This window comes from Anopheles arabiensis, chromosome 2 (genome assembly GCF_016920715.1).
Source record: "Anopheles arabiensis isolate DONGOLA chromosome 2, AaraD3, whole genome shotgun sequence".
In the NCBI taxonomy this organism is placed as follows: domain Eukaryota; kingdom Metazoa; phylum Arthropoda; class Insecta; order Diptera; family Culicidae; genus Anopheles; species Anopheles arabiensis.
The window spans coordinates 87992587-88007380 of NC_053517.1; the positions used below are offsets into that span (position 1 = coordinate 87992587).

Sequence of the window (14794 nt, forward strand, 5' to 3'; positions counted from 1 at the left end):
GAATGGAACGCTTGCCGAAACGCTTCAACTTTCAAACGAACCGTTGCGGTGTGCAAGAAAACATGACTCGTGAAAAAGTAGCACAATCGTTGGAGGTCACACTGTTTCCTTCACGGCACATTTTCAGCCAGTGTCACAAACACAACTTTATATAAAAATAAGCAGCTTCACTAGTGACCCTGTTTTTTTTTTCAAAATTATGTTCCGCTAGCGAAATTCGCAGAAAAGGTTTCGTGTGGAAGCGTTGTCACAGCCCGGTGAAAAGTGTTGCACACTCGCGGCCCGTCACGCCTGCTGTCAGCCAAAAGCAAGCACCCCTCCTGTCACAAAACGTGTGTATGTGTGCCAGTGTTTGTGTGTGCCCTTTAAAGCGAGAAGAAAACGCGAATACGCATCTCGGTCGTTTTTGGATGTGAGGTAAAATTACGCGCTATCACCCCCGGACACTTTCAACACTTCCGTGTGCATCTTGGTGCGTGTGTGTGTGGCTGCACACCCGCTGCTGCTGCCGCAATTCGGTGCAGTGACCTGCGTGCAGCAAAGGGGCAGGCACAGGCAAGCGACAAATAAACAAACCTCGCGGCTGCCTCGCCACACGGACACGGTGCACGTAATCGTGTGGTGTGTTCCTCGCCCGTACCTACATACACACACACACATACACGCACAGCGAGCTGGTGCTGCTGCTGGAGCCCTTGCGAAGAAGTGCGTGGTGGCGTAGTAGAAAACAGAAGCAGCAGTGTTTTGTTGTGCCGTGTTTGCCCCCCCCTCTCTTTCGCGTAATTCCTTCAACACAGGAGCTTCCCCCTCCCGCAGTCGCTTTCCACACGGTCAATGGACGCACGCACGCACGCACGAAAGTGTTGTGTGCATTGTGAAATAGTAGTAGTAGTGGTGGTGGTGGTGGTGGTTGGGTGCGTACAGCAAGCGCGGAAACGGAGGGCGGATTGTGTGTGTGTGTGTGTGCGCGAGCGAACGAACGAGCGCGGGTGCACACACCAATTCTGCCGCTGCTGCTGGCCCGTCCCGTCTGTGATAGCCATTTTGCTTTGGCAGCCGAGAGAGTGCGTGCCCCCCAGTGCACAGTGCGAAGAAACAAAGAAACATTCAAGCACGGACACACACATTCCAGCAGCAGCAGCAGCAGCGCCAGCGAAGAACGAGTTATCCGTTCTTGGTGGCAAACAGTGGACACAATATTAGGAGCCCTTCTTGCGTGTGTGTGTGTGCGGTCATGTCGTCGTCGTCGTTGTTGCGATCTTATCTATTGCGAGCAGAGCTTACATTTGTCGCGCTATCAGCAGATATTGCATCCCCCCTTCCACGCCACTGCCCCGTACCAATCATGCCCCGATGCCGTTTTAGTGAAGCAAATTCCAAGCAATGACAGGTCTCCATAGTGTTTTTTTTTGCGTATTTGTTTCCTTCTTCTTCTACGTTTTCCTGGCGCACACCGGCAAAGACGGCAGGCAGCAATCCAAGGAGCCCATTCCCATGCCCTTGTGGCGCTTGGCGCAGCTTCTTTTGCAGCCTAATTTTGACACTCTTAGCAGGCCCTTCTTAATGTCTCTCGCTTCCCTCTCTCCACTGTACGTCCCTGTATAATCAATGAATTTCTTTTCGATTTTAGGTAATCTGTTGTGTGTGTACATCATCGCACACACCGAACACTCTGGGTAACGCGTGCTCGCTCTCTCTCCCTCTCGCTCCCCCCTCTGTGTGGCAGTGTTTAGATGTGTGTGCCGTACACGACGCCGGTGCCCGTTCGAATTCCCGCAATCCTTTCTTCGTCCTTCCGTGTTTGGTGCGCTCGTGAAAAAAGTGTATTTCTACGTGCTCTCAACCCCACCCCTAACCCCGGTAGTCGTCGGTTCGTAGTGAGTGAGTGTGAGTGTTTTTTTTTGTTCTTCTATTTGCGATCTGTGCTTTGTGAAAACTGATTGTGCTGTGTGACTAGGTTGAGAGCACGAACCCTGAACAAGTGTGGTGTACTGCTTGAAAGTTACTGTAACGGTGCGACGGAGCAGCTGTTTTGTTTTTTTGGGAAGCGAACCCTTTCCCCCCGCCCGGCACCTTGTTTGAATGCTCCAGCAGCAAGCGGTGCGGGAAGTCACAGTAAGCGTCCCCATCCGTCCCCCGTCCCAGTGTGATCTGTCCGTGTTCCAGCCACAAACATTGACGGCAAGCGGGTCCGCTTCCGTGCCGCGGCAGAGAAAATGTTTTTCGGTAAGTGTAACGTTTAAACGGCGCAATTGAATTGCTGCACTTTTGCAACAGGGTTTCTTGCTGTTTGCTGGCCGTCGCTGGCACACTCTTCTTGGCGCGCAAAATCCTTCAATCATCGGAATGAATCGATTTACCCGACGAACGCAGCATCACCACGGACGAGCGTTTGGGCGAATGTCACAATAATGGGATATACGATATTTTAGTCTTACTAATCGGACTGCTGTAATCATGATGTGTCCCCCGTAAGGGCGTAAGAAAAAGATAGGGCAAAGGCTGATAAGTTTTTTTTTGTTTTTTTCGGTGCGTGTGCAACCTGTGCACGGAAACAGTCCAAATCTGGCCGTGCGCGAGAGTACGCAGGCAAGCAAAAAGTCCAGTAGCACACACACACACGCGAATGGCACGCCATAGTACGGTCGGGAGGAACCGGCAGCGGCAAGCTGCCGGCACCGGGAGCCACCGGGTGTGGAATGATAAGCGCGATAGGAGGAGTGGTTTTAAACTCGCACCAAATCTACACACCAGCAGCAGCAGCAGCAGCAGCAGCTCGGTACGGAAGGCGAGGGTAGCGGCGTACGCTGTAACAACGATTACAGCCGCTGCCGCCACCGCCACTACTAACACCGTCGCTGCTGGTAGGTTGTGCCTTTGCCCGGGAGTGTGCGGTACCCCCCCGATATATGCTGGTTCGGTGTGTTCGATGTTGCGTATCGGCACCATGGATCAGAAGAACCGTTAACACCGAGACGGAGATTATGTTACTTTGCTTTGTGCAAATGAAGCTGGTAAACTAGCTTGGCGTTACTTTTTGGAAGTGTGCAAGCTTGCAAGAGTTTGGAAAAAGTGTGGTTTAAAGGTTTAGAACAAAATCGAACGTTTGAATGTACAGCTGAGTCAGAATGTAAAGATTACAACGGCGTGCTGAGGCAATGAGCTTGAGTGGAAAAGTTGTTTGGTAAGCGTTGATACGCTTATCTGGAATTTTATCGATGAAAATCAGATAAAACCTTACGTGATGCAGTCCAGTCCAGCGTGCGTTTGTCATCATCTGTGATTGGGATTTCCGTGGACTGTATTATTTGTTTTTTTATGTAGTTAAAAATGAACCATATTGGCTCGTTTTCGTGGAACTTATACTTGTCCATATTTAGCCTACTTTATCACAATGCAAGTTAGGTAAACAATTAAGCGAAGAGCAACAAATAATCAAACAATCAAAAAGAAATGGATTTGAAACAAACCGCAAAATTAAACACCGATCAAAGCGCCATCTGTTGGATTCGGCCCACACACACACACACCATTGAGCAGTTTCCAAAAACCGCCGCTCGTACGCACGCTGGCGCTAGTGTGCACCACGGGGAAGCGAAAGCAAAATGTGCTCGCTCCTACGGCGGCTCGACGGTGCCAGTGGTGAAAGCCAAGACATCAACCCAGCTTAAAATTTCACCACTAATTCACCACACGATGCTGTATTTGCCTATTTCCCCACAGTTTGCCCATCTAATGTTTAATGCAAATTTTCCTTTTTTGTGTATGTTTACAGCTCCAAATTTCGGTGAATTGTTCAACGAGAATGATCCAGTGAATTCCCTGAAGAAGATTGCTACTGCCAAGGAAAAACATGCAAGGTATGTGGGTTTGAATGTTCCGCTAGCTCTATGGTGCGATGAAAATGATTTTCAACTGTTCCGGTTTTCAGTATTGATTTTGTTCGGTTGTACACACACAAATTAATTTTTAAGCATTTAATTTATTTTGTTAATGTTATTTTAAAAGTGATAAGGAATGCGCGCAGCATACGCACAGTGCACAGAATAAATCCCTACTCTTGCTTAAGCCGTGGAGTCGGCTTCTACGCTACTTCCTCGTCCCCCAAAAACCAAACCGAGGTCACCGGGGTTTCAAAATCGCGCACGGCGCGTAAACAACGCAGCACGCGAGAGAGCACCAACAAGAAAGTAGTGCACCAGCCGCATCGGACATGCCGCTCCGTACATTGGAAACGATGCGCAAAACCGCACCAACAATGTTGCACCGACCGCGAGTGGTCGGCCTGCTGGGCTGGCCGTATACATTATGCGAATCAGAAATGCGACGTCGGCCGTTTTGACTACCTCAACATGAAGCGCCTTAAAGATGCTGCAGCCGGCTGAAGATACACACGGTGTGCAGCCCAAAGCTGCAGTGCAATTAAAGCGCAGTGCAATTGCAACATTCGCCACACGGAGCGACACATATCCCCGGCGGCACCGGCCGGCCAGCCATCTCCCCCGCCGTCCCGAAACGCTGGAACGATGTACCGTGCTAAAATGTGTGCCCTACACTGGGGGAATGCGCGCAGCGGAGCGCAGAACGAAGCGAACGTGTGGGGCGGGCAGACCTTCAACGCAGACCGGAAGCGATTCCCAATTTGCCGCGACCGAAGGAGACAAGCGTTGTCTAGACGTGGCGTTGTTACATATGTGTGTGTGTGTGTGTCTGGGTGTGCTCTTTTCTCAGTGTGCATGTGCAACCGGAGTAGCAGCAGCACTGCCTTTAAGATGCTGTTGCGCCGGCAATGCGCCACGTTTTTCGTACGCAGCGCCGGTACCGGAGCGACGGGCCGGGTTTATACATATATATATAATTATAATTCGACCGTGCGACGGATTGAATTTTCGCCAGTCCATTTTGCGTGCATCTTCCTGCTGCATGCTGCGTTCGCGCCAATATATTGTACAGTGCGGTACCGATTTTGTCGCCGAGAAGCGAAGAAGCGTGGTTTATTTGAAAGTTTTGCAACACATTTTGTGTTGCTACATGATGAAAAAACTTGCACGTTAAAAATGTATATAAAGCAATTCTTCTTTCTCTTCTTGCCGCAGTAAAAATCAAACATGCCGCGGGGCCCACTTGAATGATATCGAGCTGCGAAAGACAGGCGATGCGGCGAGCGCACGAGGATTTACGACGGGTGCCGGGATCCGCAACAATACAAAACCCGATTGCATTTCGCTCGATCGTGTTTGATGTGCAGTTCCTGTGGGGCAGGGAGGGGATTGCAAGGAGAGAAGATTGTGCACTTTTTTTGTTGCAATTCGCGCCTTTTCTAAAACGCGCAGCGGGTGGTGCGTCGGTGCGAGCTGTTTGTCTGTTGCGGTTTTGCCGTTTTTGAAGGCTTTGAACGTTTATTTCGCTTTCCGTGAGTGTGTGTGTGTGTGTGTGTGTTGATTTTGTTTTTGTTATATTTATATTTTTAGCCACAACACACTTTTTGGCAAACTCTGTCTGATGAGACTGATTTGCTGCTTCTTGTGGTTCGGCGCTTGTTCTTTCTCTCGGTCGTTTTGTTTTTTTTTCGCTCTCGCCCGTCTCGTCTTCATTGACTGTGTGCCTGTGTGTGTATATGTATCTACACACACACACATGAGCACAACATTCGAACATAATTTTAGCACACCGGCGTTGCGCGCCCGAAACTCTGTCTAGACGCGCAGCACACACCCCACCACCACCCAGCCCCGCAGTGTTTGGGCCGCGTGCGCGCGCGCTTAAAACTAATTTTTTCGCATTTGTTTTGCAATCTATTTTCGGGCCGCGCGTGTTTTATTATGTACGCACGATTGTGTGTGTGTGTGTTTTTTTTGCATTTTGTTGGTGCGTCCGACTATTGACGGCTGAGGGGAAAAAGGGACTCGAGCATTTGACTGCTGCTTGAAAAGTAAGAAATTGTAAAGGTCTATCAAAACACAAACGCGAGACAGCACGCAAGAGAGTGTGTTTGTTAAACTTAATTAAGGTAAAGCTTGCCAACGAAAAGAAGCCCGACGAATTGATCAATGTTGTTCTTTTTTTTGTGTTTCTTGTACTTTTAAAAGCAAAAAAACGTTCCTAACCACCTCTCCATTTCCTTGCAGTGGTGTGCAGTGCGGTTCGGACAGGGCGGACTGCCATCAGGAACACACACACACATACACACATCATAGAGACGGTATCGAATATCGCACAATTATGCCACGGTCTGTACGACGCGCGCGCGCGCGCAACTTGCAACAATGTGTAGTGCGAATGCTTGCGCATAAGGAGGCCGACGAACAAAACGACCAACTGTGTCGAGACACACACACACACGCGCAGACCGGTGGTGGGAAACGGAACCGATAAGGAAAAGTGCAAACCCACCGCCCGTTCGGTGAGAGTGCCGCTTTCTAGCCGGCTCGCCACTGGCCCCAAAGGATTGCGGGGCTTGCTGGAGATGGGGCGTGAAATTGGTGACAAAACACGCTGCAAGACGAAGCGTGTGTGTGCAAACCCCTATACACACACACACACACATACTGCACCGGCGGTAACCCTTCGCCCCGTGTGCGACGTGCGGGGAACGGTGGTGGCGGGTGCGCGCGGCTGCAAAACCAGACGACGAGGTCGACGGACGATGGTCTCGTCTCGGCTTTCGACTAGTTCCCGACCTACTTCAATGTGTCTGGCGTTTCATTTCTTTTTCCCTGCGTGCGGTTCTTTCTCTTCTTTTTTTTGCATGCTGCTGCTGTAGTCGTGTGTGTGTGTGTGTGTGCGTTTGCGCCAGGTTACTTAAAATGTGGCCCCTTTCCGTTGCCTCCTTGCACGCATGCAATGTACGCGCGAGCGCGCCGGCGATGTCACAGTGACACACCGCTCGCCCGCTCTCCCCGAGGGTCACACACACGCACGTCACTGTCCAGGAGCAGGGGCGAAGCGGGACCGTGTGTGTGTTTGTATGTGACTATCCGAATGGGGTAGCGAAAAAAGGGTTGCGTCGGAAGGGAAGATGGAACAGACAAGCCATCAGACAGGCTTTAGGGGCAACATGGGGGAATGGCTCGAGAGGGGAGGGGTCTGGTGCTGCATGCACCCAACACCCATTTGTTGGGTGGTGAGATAGATGCAAAGCAGTTGTTGCCGCGTATCTCTTCTATGGCTTTTAGACAAACTGTCTCTCTCTCTCTCTCTTTTTCTCCTTTTTTCAGCGCTCCCGCTCGTCTGGGAGATGCAGTGAAAAGTGCAGCATGCGAAAAAGGGGTGAACACGTTTTTCGACCTCCTCACCGGGCCGGGTTTACCCCCTTCCCCTCCCGACAGGATGTGTTTTGTGTCGCAGAGAAGGAGGGAGAGAGAGGGATGCGTGTGTATATGTATCCTTTTGTCTGTTCCGGTTGGCAAAAATTTGCCGACTAGGTTGGAACAGATTCAGGGCAACGGGCTGAATCCTGAATTCCGCGCGTGCAGCGGACATCAAAACTAAACCCCACGGGTATGCACGAGAATGCTGCAAAACTTTTCTCCAAATTGTGCAAATTGTGTGTGTGTGTGCATGCGTGCATACGTATGTGTTCCAAAAAGGGTTAAAAACCCTTTCGGGGATTGCGCACCGGGTTGCGGGTTTAAGAGGCCGCCGGTGGAAGCTGCTGCTGCTGCTCCTCGCGCACATTGAACGAGTTTTGTGGCCGTTTTGCAACGTCTGTCTGGCGGGCAAAAAAAAAAGGGGTAAAGGGTCCTTCTGAGCCATCCAAACTCTGTTCGTGTGTGTGTGTGTGTGCTCGATGGCCATTCTCATCTTTTCAATTGGTCCTTCAAAGGCAGTATCTGCACGTTTCGGCGACGTGCGTCCGATCGGGCCAACCAGCTGACAGAAGGGTCTTGCAAAGGATCCGGAACGGTGCAATCGAAATCATCCTGCAGCGACTGCATATGTGTGTGTGTGTGTGTTTGGCTCTTTTTTTTGGGTAGACCTCCAGCAAAGAGGCATAATTATAATCGAATTTATTTGGAGTTAGCTAGCCCGCACACAAACGACCAGGGCGGCGGGGAGTTTGCTTTAGCTAAGGGATGAAGGTGAAGGAACCCCTTTCTGCGACAACTGGTGTAACAGTGAGTGGTGGTAGAACGGCCACATTGGTGCTGTTAATTGCGATTGCGGCCCCTGGTGGTGGTGCCGTCTGATCCTGTGAACCCGTTTTGCGTTTGTCCGACGCATACACACACACACACACACGCACACTGCTAGGTAATGTGTTAATGTGCGCGGTAGGGTTAATATCCTGTTTCTCATTCGGCCTGGGCGGTTTGATGGAACGCACAGGAACGATTTTCAATTGTGCGTACGCAATAAACACACACACACACCCGGTCACCCGGGTCACTGTAAATCAAAACTTCATTATATTACGATTTATTTCCTCGATAACTCGGGGCGCGCACACGGGCTTACCCTGCGCGCGGGTTTGCTTGGTTTTGTGTGGCAATCTCCGGCCAGTTGTAGAAAATGATCACATTTTAATTAGAAATCTTGCACTGGTCGGAAGGTCAAGCGCGCGAGGTTGTTAGGCGTGCATCAAGAGAGGGTTAGGTTTAAATTAATTAGCGTTCTTGAAGTAATTGCATTACTTGAAGAAGGTACATTTAATGATGGAGCGAAAGTGAACGATAAATTATTTTTAAATTTTAAAATAATGCTTCACATTTTTTTAATCAAATTGTGGGGCCTTTTGATTAAAATTGGAATTCTTTCAGTAAAAAATAAATACATTTAAATTACATTAAACTATTTTATTTAAATAAACATTAGTTAAATCCAAGGATGGAGATCTGGTCAGTGACCAGCCAGGGGTCCTCTCGGGGTGGGCTCAGTACTTTGATGAATTACTCAATGACCAGTTTAGCGAACAGCTAGAAGCGCCACTAGCAGATAGTGTCATGCTACTGCCACCTAGCATAGAAGAAACACGAAAGGCTATCCGTCGGCTAAAAAATAACAAGGCACCCGGAACCGACGGAATTGTAGCCGAACTGGTCAAGAATGGAGGTGCACGACTAGAAAACGAGATTCATCAAATTGTTACTGAGGTGTAGGATAGCGAATCGATGCCTTGTGATTGGAATCTCGGCATCATCTACCCCGTATACAAGAAGGGAGACAGGTTGGACTGCAACAACTACAGGGGTATTACGGTGTTGAATACCGCCTATAAAATATTCTCCCTGATCCTTCAGGATCGCCTTGTCCCGCACGTCGAAGAGATAGTCGGAAACTATCAAAGAGGATTCCGAAACGGGAAATCTACCACTGATCAGATCTTCACCATGCGGCAGATCTTGGAGAAGATGGCTGAATACAGACACGACACATACCATCTCTTCATAGACTTCAAAGCCGCGTACGATAGTATAGCCAGGGTAAAACTGTACGACGCTATGAGCTCTTTTGGAATCCCGGCCAAACTGATAAGGCTAGTTAGAATGACTATGACCAACGTCACATGCCAGGTGAGGGTGGATGGAAAACTCTCAGGTCCTTTTGCTACCACCAAAGGTCTGCGCCAGGGGGACGGGCTTGCTTGTCTGTTATTCAACCTGGCGCTAGAGAGGGCCATCCGTGACTCGAGGGTGCAGACTACGGGAACCATCTTCCATAACTCAACCCAGATCCTGGTATACGCTAATGATATAGACCTCATTGGTCTGCAGCTCTCCTATGTCGCAGAAGCCTACCAAGGGATCGAGCAGGCGGCAGAGAGCCTCGGATTGCAGATAAACGAGGCAAAGACCAAACTGATGGTGGCAACATCAGCGGACCTACCAATAAATAATCCAAACTTACGTAGGCGTGACGTGCAGATAGGTGAACGCACTTTTTAAGTCGTCCCACAATTCACCTATCTTGGGTCAAAGGTCAGCAACGACAATAGCATGGAAGCTGAGTTTGCGCCCAATGATGCTGGCTGCCAACCGGTCATTCCACAGCCTGAAAGATCAGTTCACCTCAAAGAACCTTTCGCGACGGACGAAGCTGGGACTATATAGTACCTCTATAGTACCAGTACTCACATACGCCTCTGGGACATGGACACTGTCCAAATCTGACGAAACCCTCTTAGCCGCGTTCGAGAGGAAGATGCTCAGAAGGATACTTGGCCCCGTATGTGTGGAAGGACAATGGAGGAGCCGCTATAATGACAAGCTATACGAAATGTACGGCGACCTCACTGTCGTACAGCGTATAAAGCTCGCCAGGCTCTGGTGGGCTGGCCATGTTATACGCATGGAAACGGACGACCCAGCCCGTAAAGTCTTTTTAGGCCGTCCACAAGGACAGAGGAGGCGTGGTAGGCCCAAATTGAGGTGGCAAGATGGCGTGGAGGCGTCCGCCATTAAGGCCGGGACAACGGACTGGCAGACGAAGGCGCGAGACCGTGAGCGGTTTCGGACTCTCCTGAGGCAGGCCAAGATCGCAAAGCGGTTTTAGCGCCGGATAAGTAAGTTAAATCCAACAAGGGTGACTTACCCGATTCTGATTCCATGTTCAGAATTAATTCCGGAGCCGATTCCGTTGATGGAATCGATAATGACTCTGGAGCCGATTGCGAAGCTGACTGTGGAGTTAACTCCGAGTTGAAGCAGGAATCGGAGTTGGCTCAGGAATCGAAATTGACCTGGGAATCGCAATTTGCTCCGGTAACGGAATCAGAGTTGACTCCAGGATTGGAATTAGCTCCGGAATGAGAATGAGAATTGAAGAACTACGAGAAGAAGCTTCAGAAGCGAAATCAGTCCGGGAATCTCCATGAGAATGGATCGTTTACAAGTGAATTTGGATTCTTTGTGGCTTTCATGTCCATGGACAATATTGACATGGAAGGTCCCATTGTACAGTCGTCAATTTGTACCAATTCGTATAGGTTCAACTCTCATATGGACCATCCCACCGTAGGAAGGACAGACTGGCCGTCTGCGTGAATAAAGTCTCGAAAGACTTTAGAGGCCGGCATGTTCCCGTAGGACGTTTATGCCAAGTAGAAGATCATTGGACCCAAACTCGTATTCTTACGGAGATGTCGAAACCGGCTCCGATTCCGAAGCCGATTTCGAAATCTATTCCGGAATCGATTCCGACGAAAAACTATTTTTCTCATCACTATTCTCTGGATCACTGAATGTGACTTCATTCTTTTCTTTTGTTTTTCGCGAATTTGTAGACAAAAAGCTGACTTTTATGAAATGCGAATTATTAAGGCACGATGGCGGATTTCGATGCTTTCTCGTTTGCAATCACTTTTAAAATTCAAACTTAAGCTCAATTTTAGCGTGCAGATAAATCAGCTTTGATCGTATCGGTACTGTGCATTATTAAAATTAATACTTTTTAAAATTGTGTCTTGCATAATGTAACTACAATACAGCAAACAGTGGTATTAATAAGCATCTAATTGCTTACGAGCGTCACACTACGCACTAGTGTCCTTGTCGATGGTGCGAATATATGAATCTTGCTCGTAAAACAATCGACCCTGGTAATGATTCTTGTTAGTGTCTTACGAACCACTCCCAACACTCATATATGCACCATATGTTGATAGATTTTTGGTGAAAATTTAGCCTTTTTAGGCCATTGTGGGACACGCCATAATGCTACCGGTTTCTTTTTTCTTCATTATTCCCCCCCAAAAGGTCTGTCTCCTTGGTGAGGCGCACCGTCATCCCCTCCCCCAAAACAGCCGTCCACCGGCAGCCAATGGGCTTTCCCAATTATTGGCTTTAATTTATTTTGAATAATAAAATTAAAAATGCCCCTCGTTCCTTTACCCCCCTCTGTGGTGCATGGCAAAGACGGCGGGTTTTGATGGCTGCGGCGCGGTGTCATTAATGCACCGCTGATCCTGCTGCTCGCTGTTAAAATGCATTCCGTCACATACACAGGACACAAAGGGGGGAAAGGGGGTGGCTAGCGGCAGCAAACGGTATGTGTGCGCGCTCACAGCACGAAGGAAGCGCAAGAAATGCACCCCAAAATTGCGCCAGCAGCCACAGAGGTGGGAGGGCGGAGCGCGGAAAAGAAGCCGCGCAGCACTTGGAACGGTAATTTCGAGTTGTAAAACGTACAGACGGGTGAAAGGAGAGAGGAGGGGGGGTGCACCTGGAGGAGCACCCCACGTTGTTGTGTCCGTCGTCTGTGTGGTGTATAAAATTGTCCGAAAATTATGTGTGTATAATGGGTGGAATTACAAACATAAAAACGGCATCGTAAAACTGGAAAGAATTTTATTCTTCCCCTTCACGGGGTTTGCTCAGCTTTCTAATGAAGAAAGGAGAGTGTAGAGCGAAAGGGGGGAGAGCGTTGACGGAATTTGTGCATTCCGTCGTGTGTGTGCATTAGCAGCCGTGGTGGCGAGCCCTGCTGCGCTTAGTCATGTGGTAAAGAAGTTATTTTGTTTTGCTTTAGTTTGGGCGCTTTTTTGGGGGGTGGGGGTTTGTTTCTGGTAACGAGCGCAGCGGGTGTGTTCATTTCCATTTTTATGTGTTGTTTATTTGCTCCTTACGACCGGCTGCAATGCGTGAAAGCTTTCGCTACCAAATGGCGGACAGAAGGAGGAGGATTGGAATGAAAAGTGTGTAAAAAGTGTGCGATGCATTTTTGAGTTTTTTTAAATGAAAAATGGACAAAGCGTTGGCAAAAGCATCAGTCATCAGTTATTAATTTTTTGTGGAAGGATCCTTTTTGAAAGAATTTAGAGCAAATGGCATCATTCGGTTTAGATATTTTTTCACTAATGTCTCTTTTTGTAAAATTTCCCTTGCCTGCTCGCTGCCTAAACAACTCTAATACCTCTAATACCTTTTCAGGACGCTCTCAAACACCCCATTAGTTCCGTTTTGCTAATTTATCGGTCGTTTGATGCACTTTATTAGTGAAATGTTAATGATCGAGAACATTCTCCTTCTCTAGCAGCACACAGCGCGTTGTCCCGGCGCTGCTGACGTCTCGTAAATTTGATCAATTTAGTGAGAGTAAAAATGTGTTTTGCTTCGATAGGCATGATATCTCCAAGGGGGGGTTGAGAAGGATCAAAAATTTGTCCTACCCTACTGTTTATTGATTAGACAGGGAAGCGAACGCCTCGGTAGAGCGTGTTCATCCTGGCAGTGAGCCACCTTTTGCCGTTAATAATTTTGCTCCCCTCGTGGACAACGCCTTTTTTTCGGGCTTCCGATTCATTTCGATAGTCAAACCGAACGACTGAGGAAGTGTTATCGATTCGATCTTAAGCCACCTTCAGGGACATGTCGCTGTTCCCGTTCGGTGGCAACGTTTTCGAGGGGAATACACCATTGATATCCAAACGTCCTGAAGCTTCGGACCCCTCGTGTGTTGTACAGATGGCGCCGAACGATCGCGAAGAGCGAAACATGTTAGTTAAGGTGTGTTGATGTGGGATTAAAAGAAAAAGGCAGATTACAGTCACAATCCTGTGTAATGTCCGAATGTCCGCTCTGGGTAATGAGGCGAGGAAATGTGTATCTTTTTACCATCTAATAAAAGGGGCAGTGTCGTTCGTTTTCCTCCTTTTTCGGTAGCGTTTGTTATGCTTTGCCGCATGCTTTCTTGGATCTTTGATTAGTGTATACACACTACAGCCGCACACACCTGTCGCTTGGACGTACCTTGAATCCTGCTCACTGATATGATGAGGGAGCTATCTGTGAGTGTATTTACGTTTCTGTTGGGGGAACGTCTTCGTTCGTGGGTCACACATGATACAGAAAAATAGGTCAACGATCTTATTGTATAGGGCACGTGTCCTCCAATGCTTTGTTTCCAAAAACCTTCAACTCCGATGATGATGATGGCCAAAAGCAATTGAACGATTCGTCGTCCTAATATACTCTCTTTTTGAAGAGAAATCTGAACCTTCACTTTAGGTTCAAATTACGTTCCTGTGCGCGCATTTAATGTTGTTGTTGTGAGCGCTTGGTTAGTTTTGGTGCAGTTGTGGTCATCAAATGGTCTGATCAAAGCAATTCTCTCAAGAGTCTTGAACCCAGTACGAGCTTGTAAGCTAACTCCGGCCTCCGAATTGCACTACGATGGTAGTCCCACAGGGGCAAGCTTATACTCTACCAGGTTCATATTATTTTCACCTTTCCCATCGTTATCTTTACCGTGTTTGTTCTTCGGTAAACTGTCCCGTAGCGAATGCGGCCAACGATTCAATCAAATCGTGTGCTTGGCCGTGTTTGAACGTTTCGTTTGCTTTCCTTCCCCCCCTATATTCAGCACGTCAATCGGTTTGCTGTTGGTTGGAACAATTTAACGGAAAATAAGCGATGCTGCCAATTAATGGTTTGAAATGAAAATTAATGATCACTGGCGCGGGGTGCGCGCCCTCTCGTTTTTCGCAGGTTGAGTCGTACGGGGATTCCTCCTGCCCTCGGTACGGAGAAAAATCGGTCGTTTGCAAAACGCCACTGCTGCACCAGGACAGCACGCTGCACTCATCCATCATTGCAACTTTCCGCTTGCGGATGATGCGGTTTGATGACAATCGGTGCGGGTGCGTGCGGTGTGTGTGACACTGAAAGTCGAAGCGTACCAGTACGTCGCTCACCGGGTTGTGTCCACCCTACCCTACTGCACACACATAGCCGTCCACACCCTACACGCCCACATATGGGATCGGTTTTGGCCGTTTGGCGAACATGTGGATGGGAAAAGGCGCACTCCCAATCAGCCGGCAAAAATGAGAAATTGATCATCCTTTCAATATGGTAAC

The 14794-nt window shown here is 48.6% G+C and overlaps 1 protein-coding gene across 4 annotated transcripts in view; it reads left to right on the forward strand.

Annotated features, from left to right (window-relative positions):
- The first annotated feature begins 309 nt into the window (after positions 1-309).
- The window catches only part of LOC120898457, a 123477-nt gene continuing 108992 nt past the window's right edge, over positions 310-14794 (forward strand). Inside the window, exons 1-3 of one of the 4 annotated variants that reach the window (XM_040304342.1) lie at positions 310-417; positions 1631-2226; positions 3776-3860. In XM_040304342.1, the coding sequence (XP_040160276.1) occupies positions 2217-2226; positions 3776-3860 (95 nt within the window). In that variant the 5' untranslated portion in view covers positions 310-417; positions 1631-2216. Of the gene's footprint in view, positions 418-687; positions 706-1069; positions 1219-1267; positions 1391-1630; positions 2227-3775; positions 3861-14794 lie in introns of those variants that run through there. The other 3 variants (XM_040304344.1, XM_040304343.1, XM_040304345.1) reach the window with 3 other exon arrangements.